The sequence below is a fragment of the Cebus imitator genome, unplaced genomic scaffold, assembly GCF_001604975.1.
Source record: "Cebus imitator isolate Cc_AM_T3 unplaced genomic scaffold, Cebus_imitator-1.0 Scaffold86, whole genome shotgun sequence".
Classification (NCBI taxonomy): Eukaryota; Metazoa; Chordata; class Mammalia; order Primates; family Cebidae; genus Cebus; species Cebus imitator.
This window is the reverse complement of record NW_016107401.1, coordinates 6579024-6601473: the sequence shown is the minus strand read 5'-3', so window position 1 is coordinate 6601473 and position 22450 is coordinate 6579024. Positions and strand designations below refer to the sequence as shown.

At 48.0% G+C, this 22450-nt stretch overlaps 1 protein-coding gene across 1 annotated transcript in view; it reads left to right on the top strand.

The window, feature by feature from the left end:
• SLIT3 (slit guidance ligand 3) overlaps positions 1–22450 on the top strand; it is a 544627-nt gene that overhangs the window by 492234 nt on the left and 29943 nt on the right. The window contains exons 23-26 of the mRNA XM_017534462.2: positions 6318–6389; positions 8002–8165; positions 11572–11696; positions 18569–18666. Coding sequence (XP_017389951.2) covers positions 6318–6389; positions 8002–8165; positions 11572–11696; positions 18569–18666 — 459 coding nt within the window. The remainder of the gene's footprint in view (positions 1–6317; positions 6390–8001; positions 8166–11571; positions 11697–18568; positions 18667–22450) is intronic.

Genomic DNA, 22450 nt, shown 5'->3' with positions numbered 1-22450 from the left:
GATGGCACAATCTCAGCTTACTGCACCCTCCGCCTCCCAGGCTCAAGAGATTCTCCTGCCTCAGCCTCCTGAGTAGCTGGGATTACAGGCATATGCCCAGCTAATTTTTGTATTTTTAGTAGGGATGGGGTTTCACCATGTTGGTTAGGCTGGTCTCGAACTCCTGACCTTGTGATCCGCTTGCCTCAGCCTCCCAAAGTGCTGGGATTACAGGCATGAGCCACTGCAGCTAGCCGGTTTCATTCTTTTAATGAAACTTTCAGAAATAACCAGAGACCCAGAGATGTTGGGTGTTTGCAGCAGGAAGGAGAATGAGCTTCAAGGTTTAGTTTTGGCATAGACAAAGGCCAAAAAGTGATTTGGAAACCAGGAAGATGACATTTAAGAGAGAAAGAGAGAGAGAGAGAGAGAGAGAGTGTGTGTGTATGTGTGTGTTTTGATGGGCAGATATTAATACATTTCAAGAGAGCACGATTGGAGAGTGGTCAGGAAGCCCTGAGTATGAAACATTGTATGAAAAATGCTTTTTCTACTTGGCTCCAAATCTGAAAATAGCGAGAAGAGAACATTCTTGTGGACATCCTCGTTCTCCTTTGGGGATCCATGCATTCCCTGATCTTCGCCCCACACCAAGTCACATGCCTTGTGTGCGTGTGGTCTCAACTGTCTCTCCCGCAGGAGAGCCACCTGGAATCAGTTAGCTCTGGGCAGGCAATTTCAGTGTGTGCTCGCAAAGGAGCCAGTGGGATTATCATTCACTATCCTTTATCATTCACCATCTTCAAAATACTCCTAAAAATACTAGGAGTATTTTTAGCTCCTAGTCCCTGAAGTAAAATTGTGCTGTTTATACACATGGGGCTGTTCATCACTGCTCTGCCAATTGCCTGAATTCTCCTTAAAACAACATCCCTGTAAGGGAGGCCTTTGCTCAATTACCTTCTGAGATGCAGAGTTCACTCCCTTACCAGCCAACCCTATTTTTGACCAGCTATTAGAGCATTAGAAAATTCTTCTGCTGAGCCAGAAGATGATTCACTGTGACCTCCCAACTATGGTCCAGGGATGGCACGTTGACTTCTCTAAAATAAAAAGAAGTAAACAAAGTTTAATCGCAGATTTTAGGAATGAAGAGTGAATATTGGACATTCTTCTAGCTAAACCTTTCTTTGATAAGAAGAAAAGACAGATTCGGAAAGGTTTAGTGACTTGTTAAAGATCATTCTGTTATTCATCCTTTCCTGAATACCTGCCATGGGTTAGTTGCTGTGCTTAACTCTGGATGGGGGAAAGAAAATAGTGAATGAGACACAATTGCTGTCCTCAGGGAGCTCTTAGTCTACAAGCAGAAACAAACAAGTAAATAAGCAACTACAATACAGGGTGGTACCTGAGAGAAGAGCCATGGGATCATGGGAATGCAAGTGAGAGGCGTGTAACCCAGTCTTCGCCACCCAAAAGGCTTTCTGAAAGGAAAGTTAATAATCACCACTGACATTCATCAAACCATGGCTACGCATAGCACACAGGGCTAAGTGTTTTAGTTACATTATCTTAATTACCCTCTACCTTATGAAGGATATACATCTATTATCCCCATTTCACAGATCAGCAAACAGAGGCTGAATAAGATTAAGTAACTTGCCCAAAGCGATGCAATCAGTAGGTGATAAAATTGGAATTTTTTTTTTTTTTTTTTTTTGAGACGCAATCTTGCTTTGTCACCCAGGCTGGAATGCGGTGACACAATCTTGGCTCACTGCAACCTCCACACCTCCCGGGTTCAAGCGATTCTCCTGCCTCAGCGTCCTGAGTAGCTGGGATTACAGTCACGTGCCACCATGCCCAGCTAATTTTTGTAATTTTAGTAGAGACGGCCTTTCACCCTATTGGTCAGGCTGGTCTTGAACTCCTGACCTCATGATCCACCCACCTTGGCCTCCCAAAGTGCTGGGATTACAGGTGTAAGCCACCACGCCCGGCTAAAGTTGAAATTTAAATCCAATACTGTTTGCTTTCAGAATCACTCTTCTTGTGCTTCCAAGACTGAGTGGTTACCTAAGTAGGGATGGGAGTGAAGAACATTCTAGGCCGGGAGAATGTAAATGCCCTGGACAGAGACCCTGAAGTCAGGAAAGGCATGTGCATTGGAGGAATCACAAGAAGCTACAGGTGCGGCTGTAATGTGGTTTCTGGGGGGCAAGAGTGGGAAGAGAGGCTGCTGAGTAGCCCCAAGGCACAGGCAGAACCCAGGCTGGAACTCCTTTCTGGGCTCCTAGCTTAGTGCTCTTTCTACCACATTCTACCTGCTTCCCCATCGCAGGCTAGCATCTGTTTTTATCTGCACCCATTTCAGACTGGAGGGAGCCGGCGCATGTAAAAATGAGGTGTTTTCTTCCTCACCCAGAGATGCACACTTTCAGGCTTCTACCCTATGTGGGTAGCGCCCAGAAGACTGGCCCCAAAAATCCATTCAAAAACTAGAGGAGGAGTCATGACAATGAGAACAGTCATCACAGCTAATGTGACTGAGTGTTTCTGAACCACTGACATCATCTCTTTTAATCCTCACAGCCAGCTTATGAAGTGGTATATTAGCTCTCCTCCTGGGCGTAGAGAAAGCAAATCAGCTCAAACCACCTTAAGCATAAAGAGAATTTATCAACTCAGATAACTGAAGAATGCAGTGGAAGAAACTGGGCTCTAGGGCTGGATGCAGGGGCTGCAATGAGACTGTCAGAAATGAGTAGGCTGGGCGCAGTGGCTCACGCCTGTAATCCCAGCACTTTGGGAGGCCAAGGCAGGTGGATCACCTGAGGTCCGGAGTTCAAGACCAGGCTGGCCAAGATGGCGAAACCCCATCTCTAATAAAAATACAAAAATTAGGCAGGCATGATGGTGCACATCTGTAATCCCAGCTACTCAGGAGGCTGAGGCAGGAGAATCGCTTGAACCCAGGAGGCGGAGGTTGCAGTGAGCCGAGATCACGCCACTGCACTCCAACCTGAACAACGAAGTGAGACTCTGTCTCAAAAAGTAACCATAAAAAGAAATGTGTCTCTGCCTCTTCAGCCCTGCTTTCCTGAGTGGATTTCATTCTCAGGCAGTCTTTCTCTGTTGAAGACACAGAGGATCGTGATGGGCTGAAAGTTTACATCGTAGCGGCTTAGCAGCCCCACAAAATGAAACTGTTTCTGCCCTAGTACTTCCAGAGAAAGCCCCATAAGTTCTCTCCTTGGCCCCCTTAGGTTACCTGCTCAACCTCAGACTGATCACTGTGACTGATTGGCCAGACCTAAGCCACAGCTTCACCCAGAGGCCAACCCACTGGGACCCAGAGGTAGGAAGGGTGCATTCCCAGTAGAAAACAGAGGAACTGCTATAGAAAAGAGCACTGCTGCTAAGAAGCCCACACCACCTACAAATGTCTACTATATGTAGTTACTAAAAATTCTTCTATTCCAGAGGTGAAAAATCTGAGAAAACAAAAGATGAAGTCAATTGTCTCAGCTCATACAGCCAGTATCAGAGGAGGGATTCACACCCAGGCAGTCTGACTCCGGAGCCTTAAGTTCTAAACCCCCAGATCACCTGGGAATAGCTTAGCCTGCTCAGAAGAGAATTCACTCGCTCCTACCCACATTTAGAATGAGGATAGTTCGCGCTGTTCGTTGTATAAACCGTAGGACCTAGGGATTACAGCCCAGAACTGAGGAATGGTTATGCCCTAATGTTGCCCTGATGATGCCCTCATCTGCATTCTGAAATTCTTAATTTTGCCTTTAATCTCCCTTAAGAGTTAGGAGAGGAGGAGGAGTTGTTCCACGTGCTTGAAGAGGAGCCACTAGGAGTTGACAGCTGCTTGCCAGCCCAGCCCCTGGGAGGCTTGGGGGAGGAGAGAAAGGGGAAGGAGCAGTGATTTATCCACCTCACTGGCATCCTTTAGGATGGTTGTTTGACAGGCAAGAGTACTTCTTTGGGGGCCAAACCAGGACAGAGAACATGCAGTGTAGGCAGATTTAGTGAGTTGTCCTAGTAAGTTACAATGCTGTTACTCTGCAGGTTGGTTGTTTGAGACAGAGTTTCACTCTTGTTGCCCAGGCTGGGGTGCACTATCTCAGCTCACTGCAACCTCTGCCTCCCGGGTTCAAGCAACTCTCCTGCCTCAGCCTCCTGTGTAGCTGGGATTACAGGTGCCTGCCACCATGCCCCAGCTAATTTTTGTATTTTTAGTAGAGAATGGAGCCTGTCTTGCAGGTGTCGCAATGTCAAAACTGCCTCTGGGTCCTTTAGTGTTTTAAAATTAGGGCTTATGCCTCTCCAGCGGGGCAGGCCTCATTTGGAAATGACTGACAATGAACCTGGGTGCATATGCAAAACAGCAAGCGGCCCTGAAGCCATCCAAGTCAATAGCAGGCTGAGACTGGTGTGTTTCATAAATAACCTCATAAATTGGAGGCGGAATGATGTTGATAAAAGTGTTAGGAAGTGCTTCTCCCTCCTCTTTACCTGGGGAGGTAAGAAGCTACCATGAACACTCCGGATGGCTGTTTGCCATCTTCTTGCTGTCCTAGCTGCCTAAGAATTGAGGCTGACTTTCACCCTGAGAATTTCACAGAGAGCTGTGAGGTGGGATGAGAAGGAGCTGGTGGTGATGAGGATGACAACGGAGGGTAACCAAGGAGAAAGAGAAGAGGAGATTACATGGGAGGAGGAGAGAAATAAGGCCCTTGCCTTAAAGCAGTAGGAAAAACCTTTCTAAACCCTTGCTACTGGCGTCAGCATCACCTCAGAGTTTGTCAGGAATGCAGAATCTCAGGCCCCACCCCAGACCCATTGAATCAGAATCTCTGGAAGTGGGGCTCAGGGATCTGCGTATTTACTAGCTTCCATAGCTCACTAGGTGTGAGAGCCACTGTTCTCTATCAAGAGTAATTAGGCTCATGTGTCTATTTCAGCTGAAGACCAAGGGGAAGCTAACTTCAGTTAAAAGGGGAAGAGGAGCAAATTCATTCGTTATTATTCCATCTGTACTTCTACTGTCAACACTAATCGTCTCTTTGTTCTACTAGGACTCCCTGCCTCCAATAAAGTTGTTAGTCCTGACCCTGAAGGGTGCTTATCGGCAGCACAGGTGATGGTGCCCATCAGTCACTGAAGAAGCCTTTGAGTTTCTATGAATTTGCAGATTTTTTTAATGCAGTTGATGATTAAGCCTTTAATGGAGAATATAGTCCAGGAGTTGTGGATCTGCTCATGTTGTTACTTGAACACAGAGCAGTGTTCATTGAGTTTTTCATGTACTTATCCTCCAGGCGTTTGTGGATGGCTTAGTATATGGCACCACTGTATAAGTGAGAATAGCTCCTAGCTGCCTACTCCACAGGGTGGAGAGAGGCATGATTAATACCAAGCAGCGTGCTCGGCCCTTCCAACATGCTGTGGGAAGATGCTCTCAGGTGCACACAAGTGCCAGACTCGTGTATTGTGTGTGGCTGATGCCGAAGCTCTTCCCATGACAATGAGTGTTCGGCTCCAGAGACTCTCCTCGGGAGCTGAGGACCCCCTCCTTCTATCACCGAAGCTGGGATTGGTAGCATTTCTCAACTCACCTAAGATCTCTTTGGGAAAATAGGAAGGGAACCAAATTACTGAATTCCTTGATATCCGATACCCTTCAAGTCTCTTCCAGAAATATTAATACTAATCAATCATTTCGCACTTAGAAAATGCTGGCTCTCTCTACGTGGATTAACACACCCATGACAACTTTCATGGCAAGCCCTTTTATTCTTGTCCCTGTTTTACAATAGAGGCTGAGGCACAGAGAGGGTAAATTGCTTTGCCTTCAGTTGCACAGCTGGTGAGTGACCAAGTCAGGTTTGACTGTAAGCAGCCTGGCTCCAGAACTTCCGGTCTTAAGCACAGCTCTTCACATGATCTCTGAAACTCCAGTGATGCCCGTGGGTAGATATGTCTCTTCATTTTTCAGCTGCAAAAATGAAGGCCCAGAAAAGGGATGTAACTTACTCAGCATTCCACAGCTAAAAAAGACTGATTTCTGATTTCACCTCAGGTCTATCAGACTGAAAAATCCATCCCCTTCTTCCCCAAACCCTCTACTCCCTCCGTCCTTGCTGCTGAGCTGGACACAGAACATTCATGCACCCATCGCAAAGAGGGTGGCAGGTACTGCTAGGAGCAGTGGGGCTCTGAGCAAAAGTGAAGCGTGGCAGGGCCAGGCACGGGAGGCCCTGAGAATGTGCTGAATTCAAATGACTGGGCGCTAACCTTCCACCCTGTGCCCTCTGCTTCAGAACCCTCCATGGCAACGACATTTCCAGCGTTCCTGAAGGCTCCTTCAATGACCTCACATCTCTTTCCCATCTGTAAGTAGCAGTATTTCTCCCCAATGCGCATTCAAAACAGGAAAGCATGAAAAGTGTCAGCAACAGTGTCATCCCTGTCAGCATTTTGGTATACGTCCTTGCCTTATGCATGCAGTATATTTTACAACAACGTATCCACACTCTGCATATTGTCTTGTTCCCTGCCTCAGATGCCTTCAAAGGCATCCTCAATTCTGTAAACAATGTAAATATTTAATAAGAACTAATAGAAAACATGTGCTATGTGCTAAACACTTTAGATAAGTTTTCTATTTATTTCTTGCAGCTATAAGGCATTTTTTATCCCTTTATTATAGGTAATAACATTGAAACTTAAGTTAAAGAATTTGTCAGCTGGGTGTAGTGGCTCATGCCTGTAATCCCAGCACTTTGGGAGGCCAAGGTGGGAGGATCACTTGAGGTCAGGCATTCGAGACCAGCTTGGCCAACATGGTGAAACCCGGTCTCTACTAACTAAAATGACCAAAATTAGCCAGGCGTGGTGGGTGCCTGTAATCCCAGCTACTCGGTAGGCTAAGGCTGGAGAATTGCTTGAACCCGGGAGGCGGAGGTTGCAGTGAGCTGAGATTGTGCCACTGCACTCCAGCCTGGGCAACAAAGTGAAACTCCGTCTCAAAAAAAAAAAAAAAAAAAAGAATTTGTCTAAGCGTGGCACAGCTAGCAAATAGCAGGGCCCAGTATCAGATCCAGGTTTGCTTTGACTCCAAAGCACGTATTCTTAACCACTCTGCACTCTGCAACAGGTATTCCCTTCATATTTTACACAGGGGAAATGGAGGCCCATAAATGCTAAGTGACTCGCTGAAGGTTGCCTGTCAAATCAGTGAGATGTTAGGCTAGAACCTGGGTTCCCTCACTCCCAGGCCAGATCTCTTTTCCCCAGATCAGGGATCTCTGCATTTTTTTATGCACCTCTGTCAGCAAACATTTTCAAGTTTGTATTCCTTCTATATGCTTGTTTAATTATTTTCATAATGTGTGTATATACCATTATACAGATATACAATGTATGCATATTCTAAAACATTCAAAACTAGAATTGTTAAAGGATATAATTTTTTGTAAAAAACAGAATTTCTAGTATTTTCTTCCCAATCACAACTTTGGAGATGTCTGTGCTGGACTTAACCCTCCTCCCCTGCATTCCTCAGCCAAGTGGTCTGACACTGCTTCCTAGGTTGCAGGCTTTCAGAACCTTCTCTGCATAGTATATCCTCCAGTGGACCCTTCAATAGGGCAAGGGAACCAGATAATCAGATGGCCAGAGATCCAAGAAGCTCCCTAGGAGCCTTGGATGAGGTTAAGTTGAGGAGTGAGTCTTACCTGCCTAGGTGAGAGCCACGCCTCAGAGTGGAAGGGGCTTGGATGGGAATGGAAACGTCCACAGGATTGGAAGTACACTCTGGAGATACTAACTGTGCCACAATGGAGACAACAGCTCTACCGGCCCCATGTCAGACACAGAGTCTGGAGGAGACTGGAGACTGAAGAATCTAGCCAAAGTCTGAAAATGCATTTCCAGGGACAGGAAGATAGGAAGCCTACGGGCCCCGCTGGGCAGGGCGCCCTGACTTCCTGTTCTGCCTCCTAGGGCGCTGGGAACCAACCCACTCCACTGTGACTGCAGTCTTCGGTGGCTGTCGGAGTGGGTGAAGGCGGGGTACAAGGAGCCTGGCATCGCCCGCTGCAGTAGCCCTGAGCCCATGGCCGACAGGCTCCTGCTCACCACCCCAACCCACCGCTTCCAGTGCAAAGGTAGGTGCTGCCCACACCCCACCCTCCCCTGCCTCTCGTGGGGTCTGCTGTGTCCCCAGCAACCTGTCAGAGCAGGGCAACTCAACAGATGTGGCTTCAGAAGCCTTCACCCTGTCTCTTCCATGGGTCCCACAAAGAGGCTCAGATGCTGATGCTGATGTGGACCCTCATCTAATGGGCCAAGTGTCATTCTCTCCAAGTCCCCCTGCCGGCATTGCCACCTACCTCCTCACTGACTGCTTTCTGTACATGTCTTTCCATAGTTGAGAAAATCTTTTTTTTTTTTTTTAACCTTTTGTAGAGACAAGATCTCACTACGTTGTACAGGCTGGTCTCAAACTCTTGACCTCCAACCATCCTCCTGTTTTGGCCTCTAAAAATGCTGGGATTACAGGCATAAGCCACTGCATCTGGCCTTCAGAAAATCTTTAACCTGCATTTTTTTATCCAACATGATTAGAACATAAGCATTTTCCCATTTTACTGAGCAAACTTTTTGTACATGTGATTTTTTTTTTTTTTTTTTTTGAGACGGAGTTTCGCTCTTGTTACCCAGGCTGGAGTGCAATGGCGCGATCTCGTCTCGGCTCACCACAACCTCCGCCTCCCAGGTTCAGGCAATTCTCCTGCCTCAGCCTCCTGAGTCGCTGGGATTACAGGCACGCACCACCATGCCCAGCTAATTTTTTGTATTTTTAGTAGAGACGGGGTTTCACCATGTTGACCAGGATGGTCTCGATCTTTTGACCTCGTGATCCACCCGCCTCGGCCTCCCACAGTGCTGGGATTACAGGCTTGAGCCACCGCGCCCGGCCCGTACATGTGATTTTTTTATTGATCATATTATTATTATAACAACAAACTACTACTGAGTTCTTATGCAACAGGACCGATGTTAAGCACTTTCTCGTGTATTTTTTTTCCTCTTTTTTTTTTTGAGATGGAGTCTCACTCTGTTGCCAGGCTGGAGTTCAGTGGCATGATCTTGGCTCACTGCAACCTCCGCTTCCCAGGTTCAAGCGATTCTCCTGCCTCAACCTCCCAAGTAGCTGGGACTACAGGCCTGCACCACCATGCCCAGCTAATTTTTGTATTTTTAGTAGAGACGGAGTTTCACCATGTTGGCCAGGATGGTCTCGATCTCTTGACCTCATGATCCCCCTGCCTCGGCCTCCCGAAGTCCTGGGATTACAGGCATAAGCCCATGCCCCATTTTTCTTCATTCTTCACGTATTAACTTACTTAATTACCTAATACCTCTACGTGATCAACTTTTAATATTATCCTCATTTCTAAAAATAAGAAAATTGAGGCTTAACAGGTTAAATGACTAACTTCTAAAGAAGTCATTTAACTTCCAGGTCTAGCTAATTACAGAATACACGATCTTGATCACCAAGCTGATATTCCACTGCCACTTAATCCATTTCTGGTTTTGAATCTTTAGAATATTTCCTTTTTTTTTTTTTTTTAAACCATTGACACTTTCTCCATTTGAAATCATATCCTCAGACAAGATTCAGAGAACAGAAATTACTGAATCAAAGTATATTATTATTTTTTTATTTTGCCAAATTCATTTTCAAAAAGGGTTATAACCAACTTACATTCTCAGTAGCATTCTTTGATTGCATTTTTCACTGGACCCTGTCATTATTTTCTCTTATTTTACATCATTGCAAATTCAATAAGTTAAAAAAAATAACTTTTATTTTGTCTGATTACTGGGGAACCTGAATTTTTGACAATATATACATCTGTTAATCTCTTTTGCTCATCTCTGAGAGGCTTAATATTTATTTTGACATGTAGATATACTTTAATTACCCTCTCAAACTTTGGTGTGTCCCACACTTCTGCTGCAAGCAGAAAAACATTCCATTGGCTTAAAGCTAATTTTAATTTTCCTCTTCCTGCTTCTAAGATATCAGATCTGATACTAAAGAGGCTCACCTAGGCCAAGAACAGTATGGGTCTCGATCTTGGCTGCACATTCTGGAAATCATATAGGAGCTTTTGAAATTACTGAATCCTGGCTCCACCCTCTAGGTTTTGATTAAATTGGTCTGGAGTACAACCTGGGTGTGGGGACTTTTAAAAGCACTGCCACTGGGGGTGGGGCACCAATGGCTCACGCCTGTAATCCCCACATTTTGGGAGGCTGAGGCGGGTAGATCACTTGAGGTCAGGAGGTCAAGAGCAGCCTGGCCAACATGGGGAAACCCCATCTCTACTAAAAATACAAAAATGAGCCAGGTGTGGTGGTGTGCGCCTGTAATCCCAGCTACTCAGAAGCTGAGGCAGGAGAATCACTTGAACCTAGGAGGTGGAGATTACAGTGAGCCAAGACTGCACCACTGCACTCCTGCCTGGGCAACAGAGTGAGACTCCACTTCCAAAAAAAAAAAAAAGCACTGCAGCTGGTTGTAGCATAAGGCAGCCAAGTCATCTGGGTTTTGTCTGGGCTGTTCTTGGTTTTAGCACTGAAAGCTGTGTCCTGCAGACCCCCTTAGCCCCTGGCAAACCGGGACAGATAGTCTTCCTATTCTAATATGAAGCTATGGTTGAGCCCCCGCTACCAGCGCTCAATCAGGCCACTCTGTTTACTCATCCACAAATGGTCACTCACTGAAGTTCATCTCAGCGCATCTCCAGGTTGGTGACTGTTAGCCCCAAGGTCATTGACAGTCCTGACATTAAGCAGGACCTGTGTATCCAGGGCTCACTGTCAAAGCTGGCTGCAGCAGCAGGACACAGCCCCCTTTGCAAAGCTCTGGGAAGAACCCTGACCTTCCGCCAGTGCTTGCAGCTAAAGCAAGCAGGACTCAGCTGAAATGGTCACAGATGCAACATGCACCTGAGCAGTTTTCCACCCATTGTCAGCATCATCGCTGTGTCCTCTGAGGCCATCCATTTCTTACTTTCAAGGTTTTCCAGGGGAGACTTCCTCTGTGTCCCTTTGGCCCCAGCACTGGGCCCTGCTTAGCCTGGCACAGACTATTCCATAGGGAGGGGTGTTTTTGGGTAGAAAAATGGGAGGTCCGAATGGAGCCTGGGCCCAGAGCTTCCTGGAATACGAAAAGATACACAGGGGGTTTCTAATTATGGTGCATTGTTTGCCGATTAGCACCAAAATCGGATCAGGCTAATTACAGTAATTGATTTGACTGCAGAAGTGTTTCTGAATGATGTCCCACTGTGATTTTTCCTCACCGGACAATGGCTGAATTAATGGGAGTCTAGCTGGACTGGATGTGCTGGCTGGGGAGAGCCAGCTGCTATCTGGGCATGGTGTTGGGGAGGGCTTGGCACTGGCTGAGGGAGGGCCCAGAGCAGAGGGGAAGGGAGGTGTGGCAGTGAGCGCACTCGGGACCTGCCATCAGCACTCTGTGGTTTTGCTGCCTAGGGCCAGTGGACATCAACATTGCGGCCAAATGCAATGCCTGCCTCTCCGGCCCATGCAAGAACAACGGGACGTGCACCCAGGACCCTGTGGAGCTGTACCGCTGTGCCTGCCCCTACAGCTACAAGGTATGCTGGGAGGCCCCACCCCCACATTCATGCCTCAGACTCCTCCTTCACCCCTGGCCCTAGAAAGGGGCACCGAGCCCTATGTACTCTCCCTTCAAGGGACAGCTTGGATGAGTCCATTGCACAGGTCAGCACCCCAAAGCAGCATTTGCTAGGAACACTCCTGTTCTCTGAACTGGTGGGAGCTGCCAGTCAGAGAGGACCCCGTATGGTCTTGGCCAGGATGCCAGGAGAGAAGGAGAAAATGTAACATTTGTGTTTTCTTTGTGAAACGTGGGGAAATTAAGTCTCAGAGAGTGAAAGTGTTTCCAAGTAGAGGCATCCCTTGAACCCATTCTCCCAACTTCCCTTCTAAGGGGATTTCCAGAACCTCCACCCCACCATGTCCCAGCCAAACCCCACCCTCAGAGCAACCAGCCTTGGAAGTGCTGGTTCCAGCTTGATGCAGATACCAAGGGGGATTGAAAGGCCTAGGGGCTGCCAAGCTCACCCAGAAGATTGACAGGCTAAGGTCAGGCAGCAAGAGGATGGAGATCCCAGTTCTCCCCTCTGTCTTCCCCAGAAATCCAGGCTACCTCCAAGACAGTCCTTCCCTCTTTTCTCACCCAGCACGTTCCTCTCACCCACAGTACAGTGTCGTGCCCCCTGTGGCTATCGACCGTGTGCCTCTCACCAGCACCTACAGAATACAGACTGTGTGCCAAGTAGTGTGCTTGGCATTTTACTCACCTTTTCAAACACCCCAGCAAACCTAAGAAGAAGGTCTCATTAATTCCCTTTTTACAGATTTGGAGACTGGACCTCAGTCTGTGAAGAGTTCAACTCAATGTCCAAAGCTTGTAAGCAGTAGGGCTGTGATTAAGACCCAGACTATGTGATTCCAGAACCCAGTCCTTCTCCCCTGGAGGGTTTCCTGAATAGTTGAGCCCTTCCTTGTGCTTCACTGGAATCGGCAAAGCTGTGGCTCCGTCCTCTTCTGCAGGGCCCTCCCAGCTTCCGGCCTTCCCAGGGAACCCATTCAAAGGCACGGGGCAAGCCCAGAGTTTCAGGACAGCCCCGCAGCCCATCTAATGCACACATCTGATGCAAGTGGAGTGAGAGTGAGCTGGCATCTCCAGAACTCTGTCCCCGGTGGGACTGTGTGTGTGTAGTGACAGGCTTAAAGGCAGCCTCACTCTGGGGAATGGGACTACCTGATACATTTCTAGACTACAGCTGTGCTTCTAGCAGATAGTGTCAGAGTGCCACCTATGGGCCTAGGACAAGAGAGTCAAAGAATTCTCTTTGAAGCTAGCCTCCTCCAAAGCCTTACGCTTACCACTGAGTCCCAGACCCATGCACCCTCATCTCATAAGCTGATTGTAAAAATTAGAGAAGAGAATAAATGTGTAAGGCCTAGATGAGTGCCTGACCTTTATTGATGCTTCAGAAGGGAACTGTGCTATGCATAGAATTGAGAATGTTATTGATGCACAGTCACAGGTGCCCACATACAAAATTATTATTAATAGCAGGGAATAATAGAGATTAACAGCAGACTCACTCAGGATTTGTGGATCCTCTGAAACTCCCTTTTATGGATTCAGCAGAGAAAATTCAGACTATGGAATTACACAGAGAGGCAGGGGTAGATTCGAGCTTTGTCATTTATTAGCCTTGTGGCCATGGCTAGTAATTTCATCTGTCTTCCCAGCTGTAAGCTAGGACCTGTCTCTCAGGTTTGCCATGAGAGTCAAATGTACAGTAATGTACGCAGTACACCTAGGATGTTACCTGTCATTCAGTAAGCACTCAGTAAGCTGGTACACTGCTCCCTTTTACCTTTACCCTTGCATGGTGGTCTCTCATACCTGGGTGTGGAATAGGCCATCAGTAACAGGTGGTATGTTGTTGGTTTCATCCAGGATTACCAGTCTGTGGCTCTGTGAACTGCCAAGGAACTTCAGTCATTCTCCTAGAACTGTGACTGCATTTGTAACATTCTCAATTCCATACATAGTTCTGTTTTGAATCATCAGTAAAGGCCGGGCACTCATCTGGAGCTTATGCATTTATTTCCTTCTCTAATTTTTATAGTCAGCTCATGAGATAGGTAGAATCATCCCTATTCTAAAGCTAAGGTGAACTGTTTCACATTCTGATTCTTGCTTGCTTCTCTTTAAAGCAGGCCTGAGTCTCAAAGTAGTAGAGCCGGGTTTCAAGTCCAGGCTTCTTCCAACTACACCTGACCACACTATGAAGCATGACCTGATGTCAGTGTCAGAGCAAAGAGAGTGTCTGCAGGGCTACTGCAGGATAAGGCCACTTTTTTGAACTTTGTTCTCAAGATTCTGAACATCGTGTTGATTTTAGAAGAATTTGAACAGAGATTTTGACCCTGAGGAAAGTGTTGAGCCCAGGCAGGTCTAGGGTCCATGATGTTGATGGTGATGGTGAATATGACGATGATGATGGTGGTGATATCGGTGATGACAGATGATGACAAAGGTGACAGTGGTGATAATGGAGACGGTGGTGATGTTGGTGATGGCAATGGTGCTGATGGTGCAGATGATGATGATGACAGTAACATAAGAACCAGCATTTATTGAGTACCTACTGTGTACTGACAGTAAATTAAATAAGGTACCTGTATTATCTTGCATATTCCTCATCAGAGTCCTAGAATACAGTTCCTAATGTGTCCCTACTTTACAGTTGAAGAAGACTGAGCATGGTAGATAAGGGAGTTGGGATTCAAAGCTCAGAGCCAACTGACTCCAGAAGCTGTGCTGCTGGCAACTCCACTCAGTGCCTGTTGGCAAGTGCAGTCATTGCAGGGGCTGAGGCTGAGGATCCCTGACCATTTAGGACCTGTCTGAATTTCCAAGAGAGAGAAAAGTAGAGTGTAGCCATGGGAAGAACGCCAAGCAGGACCTTCTGGAGCCTGTGCCTACATGATGCATGACCTTGGACAGATCCCGTGCTTCTCCTCACCTCAGTTTCCTCAGCTGTAAAATGGGGCAGGTGGAACCCAAGGGATCCTTTAACTGAGGGCTGCATCACATTCTCTGTGCTGAGTATATCCCTCCTGCTTTCCTTCTTGCCAGGGTTAGCGGCCCCCCCAGTCAGAGCGACTGAGGTAGCAGCTCTGCATGAGTGGCTAAGTTGACGGAAATCCCCAGATACCCATAAAACCAAGCTCAAAGTTCAGGCATTTATCTACCTATGTCCAGATATCTCCATTTTCCCATCAACTAGCCAAGTGACCTTGGGAAGCCACAATAGTACAAAAAAGCACAGGAACCACTGTGTAACATTTGGTACCAGCTACTCTTAATCTCCCGTAATGCCAGGCCTTTGTGAAGCAGCTTAAGCACATTATCTCTTGTAGCACTCTTAATCACCCTGTGAAATAAGTTTTATTATCCTCTTCTGATAGCTGGAAAAACTAAGGTTCATGAAGATCAAATAATTTACCCAAGCTGTCACACTTAGGAAGTGCATGAGCTACAACCAAAACTCGGCTATCCCTTGGAAGAAAGTCACTACACCCACAACCACTCACAAATCAGATTCCCCCTAAACCTCACTTTCCCCACCCGTAACTGAGAATACTCATATGCAGCACTGTTGAAAGGATGAAAAGTGGCCACCTCAGTGCCAGGATTCAGTACATACTTCACAAAGGGTCATTATTTTGCCACTATTTTAAGATTTGGGGAAATAAAATATATCTGTTCGCTGTTTCTTTTTCAGCCATTTAGTTTCAGGAATGCATGTTTGATGTCTCAGAACAATGCTTCTCAAACTTTTGTGTGCATAAGAATCACCTGGAGAGCTTATTAAAATGCAAGTTCTAGTTCATTAGAACCGAGGTCAGGCCTGAGAGCGTGCATTTTTTACCAGCTCCCAGGACATGCCAGTGCCACTAGTCCAAGGACCACGCTTTGAGTAGTAAGGTCTTAGAGCAGCCCTCCTGGTCCCATCTCCAAAAGAGGTTTCCAATGAGGGTAGCTCTTCCCAGTGTCTTTTAAAGCAGTGATTCCCAACCTTTTTGGCACCAGGGACCAGTTTCATGGAAGACAGTTTTTCCATGGATCTAGGGTGTGGGGCATGGATTCAGGATGAAACTGTTCCACCTCAGATCATCAGGCATTAGCTGGATTTTCCTAAGGAGTGAGCAGCCTAGATCCTTCGCATGCACAGTTCACAATAGGGTTCCCACTCCTAGGAGAATCCAGCGCCACCACTGACCTGACAGGTGGTGGAGCTCAGGTGGCAATGCCTCTCCCTGTCTGCTCGATCCCTGCTGTCCACCCTGGTTCCTAACAGGCCATGGACTGATACCAGTCCGTAGTCCGTGGCCCAGGGGTTGGGGACACCTGTTTTAAAGGAAGCCAGTCAGGAGCCCTGGCCATGTCCTACACACGTGGTACGCGCGCGCACACACACACACACACACACACACACACACACACACACAAGTGGGGCGAGGAGTAGAAAGTGTGGTGGAGGACCAAGAAGCATCACAAGTCTGGTAGATTTGAGCAAAGTGAGGCTGAAGAGAATTGAATCAGGCTAATTAGCCAGGCATTGGCAATGGTGATTATTTTTCAAGGAGATGTAAGTGACAGAAATCCCCACCTCCAGGCCCACTTACCATGTCATCAAGCACTAGGCTCTGCCTCCTGGATTTCTGTGCTTGGTGTAAAGGGCTGCAGGAGATGCCACCACTTCCACCAACCCCACTGTTGGGAGGGTTTGACCTGAAGTCACCGGTACTTGCCAGTTCCCCGGAGCAGGGGCTGGAGAGGTCTTGCTTGACCTTCTCAAGGTTTGTTGTCCTGCCCTTCATGGTCCATCTGTTAGCCACCACCACTCCCACATAGGCTCCTCTGGAACTATTTGGCATCCACCAAAAACCAAAAAAAGTATTTTAGTCACTCACATTCAGCCCTGCCTCACACCCTGGGCATCATCATTTGTCATCATCGCTATTATTTATGGAGCTGCCATTACGTGCTAGGTGTCTTACATATATATGATTTCTAACCATTAACTAATTCCCCGTAGGGTAGGTCATATCATTTCCATGTCATAAGTGGTAAAAACAAGGCTCAGTGAGAACTAGTCATTTCCCCAAGGAACACAGCAGCAAACTTAGAATGTGCATTCCTATCCGCATGCCCCCAGGACACGTGTTTTGAGAGGGGCAGACTAAGTGGTCCCACATAGAGGCTCCCAGCACCAACTTTGGGCTGGATGCCTGGGTTCAGCTGCTTGCTCCCCGTTTCACTTACTGCTGTGTGATCTTGGCCATATTACCTCACTTTTTAAGTCTGTCTTTCCCGTCTGTAAAAATGAGTATAATAACAGTCACACCAATCTCATAGGATTGTTGTGAATATGATATGCGATCATGAATATAAAACACTTAGCATGAGGCCTGGAATGGAAAATGTGCTCAGCAATGTGAGTGAGAATTAGTATTACAGTTTCCATTCCATACTGACTTTCAGAAAGGGGCCCTGTGTTATGGTTTAGGATAAACCCAGATACCAGCCCAAGCAGCACTCCCTCTGGCCCCTCCGAGAAACCTCTGACTGGCCCCTTAGCTGAGAAGGGAACCAGACAGACATGGCCCATGCCTTCCAGCTGTTGGAGATGGGCCTGAGGCTCTGGTGTTGGAGAGGGTCCACAGCAGAGGCCCCAGTTCCATTCCGTCACATCACCAGCAACAGGAGAAGAGAGAAGAGGATTTTCTCTAGCAGATGGCAAGCAGGTGGTGTGGCAGTGGGCAGGCTCCCATGATCACCGCCACCTAGTCTGTGCCAAGCCACTGAGCCCAAGGCCCAGAAAGGATGCAGCAGTCGCCTTCCCAGGCCCCACACTACCAGGTCCTGCAAGGGACTGCGTGCCAAAACTTGGGTGAGCCTGGCCTGTCGGTCCCAAGGGAGAAGCCAGAAGGCCAAGAAGAGTTGGGCTGCTCCCTGAGACAGTGGGTCTTATGGAGCTCAGTCTCCACCTTGGGACTGCCTTCCTCAGGGCCACTGCTCTCGCTGTTCCTTTTGCCTGGCACGTTCCTCTCCTCACCTTCCATGTGGTTGGCTCCTTCTCAGCTCAAACATCCCCTTCAGAGGGGCCTCCTCCAGAGAATCTCACACCATCCTGAGCTCTCTATCACAAAGGTTCCTTACCTGGCCTAACCTGAGGCTTACCTTCAGAACTTTAGAATAAATACCAAAGCCTGGACCCCACTCCAGATCAATCAAGGATGGTTCTCTGAGGGCTGTCCCTTTGTAGGAGACAAGGTCTGTTGGCCACACTTTAGTCTTAGTCTGCCCTACTCAAGTTTTGGGTTTTATTTAAGCTTCAGTGAGGTAATGTCATCTTCGAGCATTTACAGAATGCCTACTATGCGCTAGGTGGCTTACACACTGTGTAAATTTTTCCTTACATGAAAGCTCTCGTTTAATTCTCGTAGTAACTCTGTGAGGTGGACTTGGAGAGGTCAGGAGGCTTTTGTGAGGTCATGATCAGCCAGCCCAGATGGGATGGGGCTGGAATATGAAACCAGCTTTGCCTGCATCCAAAACCTGGGTTCTTGCCCTGCAGTTTGGGAGAGAGAAGGGTGCAAATTCTGGGAAGCAGTGAGCCTAGAACCTGAACTCCTAGCTTATCATCACCCCTCCCCTTCTCACTGTGCAGTGATTAGGGGTGAGGGCTCCCATGGGTGGACTCCAAGTCACACAGCAGGCCTTTCCCAGGGCCTCCTTGTGGCCATCTCCTTAGCATCATCCCAGAGAACACTGAACCTCCTGGGGTCTCCTGGGCCGTGGCAGCCCAAGAAGTCCTCCTAACCAGGTGCTTCTCCCTCTTTTGCTCCTCAGGGCAAGGACTGCACTGTGCCCATCAACACCTGTATCCAGAACCCCTGTCAGCATGGAGGTACCTGCCACCTGAGTGACAGCCACAAGGATGGGTTCAGGTAACAGCTCACCCCTGGCCTCCCTCACTGTATTAGTCTATTCTCACACTGCTAACAAAGACATACCCAAGACTGGGTCATTTAAAAAGGAAAGAAGTTTAATGGGCTCACAGTTCAACATGACTGAAGATCCTCACAATCATGGCAGAAGGCAAAGGAAAAGCGAAGGCACATCTTACATGGTGGCAGGCAAAAGAGAGCTTTTGCAGGGGAACTTCCATGTATAAAACCATCAGATCTCATGAGACTTATTCACTACCAAGAGAAGAATATGGGGGAAACTGCTCTCATGATTCAGTTATCTCCACCTGGCCCCACCCTTGACACTTGGGGATTATTCTAATTCAAGGTGAGATTTGAGTGGGGACACAGCCAAACCATATCACTCACCTTGGAGGGCTCCCTGGGCAGGCTAAAGAAGCAGAGATATGCCCAGTGAGGGCCTTCCTGGTGCTTGTGCTATGCTGGCCCTGTGTGAGAATGATCTCAAGTCTCCTTGTACCCTGTAAGGGAAGTACAGTTTATCCCATTTTGCAGATAAGGAGGTTCAAGCATCAGAGGGACAAACCCTTTGCCCAGAGTTACATTAAGCATTGGTATGGGGATTTGAAACAAGGTCCCAACCTCGTGCTTCCTCCAGAGGAAAAGCCAACTGCTGGCTAAAGTCAGAGAAGGATGGGATGAAGGCTTCAGGACCTCCAGCCTGGCACTTCCACCACGCTTTTCTGTGTTACAAAATAAGTGGCAATGATTATGTGCTTATTAGGCCAGGTACCAACTAGTCAAGTATTGTCTCATTTGAATCCCTACATGACCCTATCAGGTAGGTAGGTATTATCCTCACTGAATAGATGGGGAAGCTGAGGCACAGAGATGAACTTGCTCTAGGTTACATCTCCTGATGCTCATTCCTGGATCTTCCAAGCCCACCTCCAGCTCTCTTTCCTTCCTGGCATTAACATTTCAAGAAGAAAAGTGAATAGAAGTCACTTAGGTTTTTCTCCTCTCTGTCCTAGGAATGGGATTAGGCTTCCACCCAAACCTCAGAACCCCTTCCTGCTTCCCACCTTCCAGCAGCTTTCAGATGCCCAGTTTTACTGGCCTGTGGCCCTGACAAAAGCCAACTGTTGGGAACAGGCTCCTCTGGCATCCCTGGTGAACCAGTCGGGAGGCGGCAGCCCCTTGGCAATAAAGGCAAGGGCACCTCATGCCAAGCCGTGTGTAGGTGTCTTACAGCTCAAGTTGCAACCAATTAAGTATCAAAAGCACTCTGACCAGAGGCTGCCGTGCGGTCTGGGGAAGAAATCAAGTTCTGGGCTCCCACTTCTCCTCCCCAGGGAACTTGCCTGCCCACGTGTCCACCTGCCAAGCCAGCTCCAACAAACTCTGCCTCCTGAAAAGTGAAATTCAAGGCAGAGTTCCTTTTCCTGCCTGGAGTCAGACAAACCACCCACTCCTGCTGGCTCACGTAGAGCAGGAGTAAGGAGAAATGGCAGGGAAATGCAGATGTGGCCACAGGGGCCCCAGCCAGGAAGCACCCCTCCAGGACACACAGCCTGGTCTGCCCACCCAGGCAAGAGATGGGGGTCAGATGAGGGAAGAGCTCCCGCCGCAGGTAGCGGCGTTTCTCCTGTCTCAGCTGGAGGTTCGGATGAGCAGAAGTATCTCATTTGCATCTCCAGTCGTTGAAGAGTTTCAGATGAACTGAAAATATTTTTAGGACTTAATGTAAAAGGAAAAGGGCCCAGATCTACAGGATCAGGGAAAAATGGGGTGCAGGGTTAAGGCAGTGAGGCAGTTACTAGGGATGGCAGAGCTTATGTGCACTCCTCAGGGAGTAGGGAAGCTCCTCCACATCAGGCCCGCACCTGGCGGGTGAAGGGGAGGGATGCTTGTCAGGAAGCTCCCCTGTATGCTCCCCTCTTCCATTCTACAGTAATTCCTTAGGCCTGCTGTAACAGCCACAGACTGGCTGGCTGTAATCACCAGAAATTTACTGTCTGACAGTTCTGAAGGCTGGAATTCCCAAATCAAGGTGTCAGCAGGGCCATGCTCCCTCTGAGCCTCTGGGGGAGGCTCCTCGCCTGTCCCTCCCTGGCTTCTGGTGTTGCCGGCAATCTTTGGCATGCCTTGGCCCGTGGCTGCAGACCCCCTCTCTCTGCCTGCATGGTCACCAGTGCTCTCGCTGTGTTTGCCTTCTCATGGCCATCTTCTTTGAGAGGCGCCTGTTACATTGGATTATGGGTCCATACTCTTTTTTTTTTTTTTTTCTTGAGACAGAGTCTTGTACTCTGTTGCTCAGTCTGGAGTGCATTGGTGCAATCTCGGCTCACTGTAGCCTTTGCCCCCCGGGTTCCAGCAATTCTCGTGCCTCAGCCTCCTGGGGAGCTGGGATTACAGGCGCACGCCACCACCCCCAGCTTTTTTTTTTTTTTTTTTGTATTTTTAGTAAAGACGGGGTTTCACCATGTTGGCCAGGCTGGTCTTGAACTCCTGACTTCAGGTGATTCACCCGCCTCAGCCTCCCAAAGTGCTCAGATTACAGGCGTGAGCCACCGCCCCCGGTCGGGTCTGCACTCTTTCATCAGGACCTCAATTTAACTAACCACATCTGCAAAGACCCTATTTCCAAATAAGATCGTGTTCTGAGGTACTTGGGGCTAGGATTTCAACATATCTTTTTTGGAGGGAACACAATTCAACCCATAACACACCTTAGTCATCAGCATCACCAGCCTCCTCATACACATGCTTCTCTAATCTTGCTGCATTGCCTGCTCACAAAAACAGCAAAGGCTGGCAGAGCGGGCCACACAGAAGACCGCGACAGGAGAGGAGATCTGCCGTCATCCCCACAGCCAGCTCATTGCTCCTGGAGTCTCTTTGACAGCCCTCCAAGGTTTCCAGTGAGGACAAGGAGACATCAGCTTCCTTCTACCCTCTGTCACTCCTTTAGGAATCTCTCTTTCCTTCACCAGCCACCATGTCTCACTGCCAGGGAGCCCTAAGGCTCTGGGAGAGCCAAAGAAATGGGTCTTTAGGAAAACGAATGGGCAGCACCGTGGTTTGGGACTTTCAGAAACCTGCCCTCTGTCTGGGTCTGAAGATGCGGCCTTTTTCGTGAGTGCTCAGAGTCCCTAACAGGAAAAAGGAATGAGTCATTTTGTTGTATCCCAAGAGCTGGGACCCGAGAGGCCCCTGGCCTTTTGTAGAAAATGTGACATGGTTTTCAGTCATAGAAAGGAGGCCAATTCAGGAGGATTCTAGGACCACTGAAATTCACTGTCTGTTAGCTGAGCATTGTTTACTCTTTTAGCTAAATCCCAAATCAGAGTAATCTCTGAAACCTGAAATTCCAGGTCTGAAGCTGAAGCACACATTCACGGATGGAGTGAGAATCCCTGACTCACGGGTGAGGCCACAGAAAGATCGAGAGTCACTGCAGAATTTATTTAATTAGAAAGATACTGACTCTACCCCCACCCCCACCCCTTCCACACAGCCTTTATCTGTTCTGACCTATCTCGCGTGCCCAGTCTTGGGGATATGACCAAGATCAGGTAGAGATGCAGGCACTTGAGGTTTTGATCCAAGAGATTTGACACTTAAGAGACAACTGAAGGAAATGCATCTTGCCAGGCCACGATGTTCAAAGCCAAGTTCACCTGAAGGCCTCACTCTTGGCAGGAGAGGGATCCTCCCACTCCTGCCTTCATCCTCCAGAAGCTGGAGGGGCTCAGAAGTAGGAGGAATACATGATAGGGAGAAATGGCATCCCCAAGGA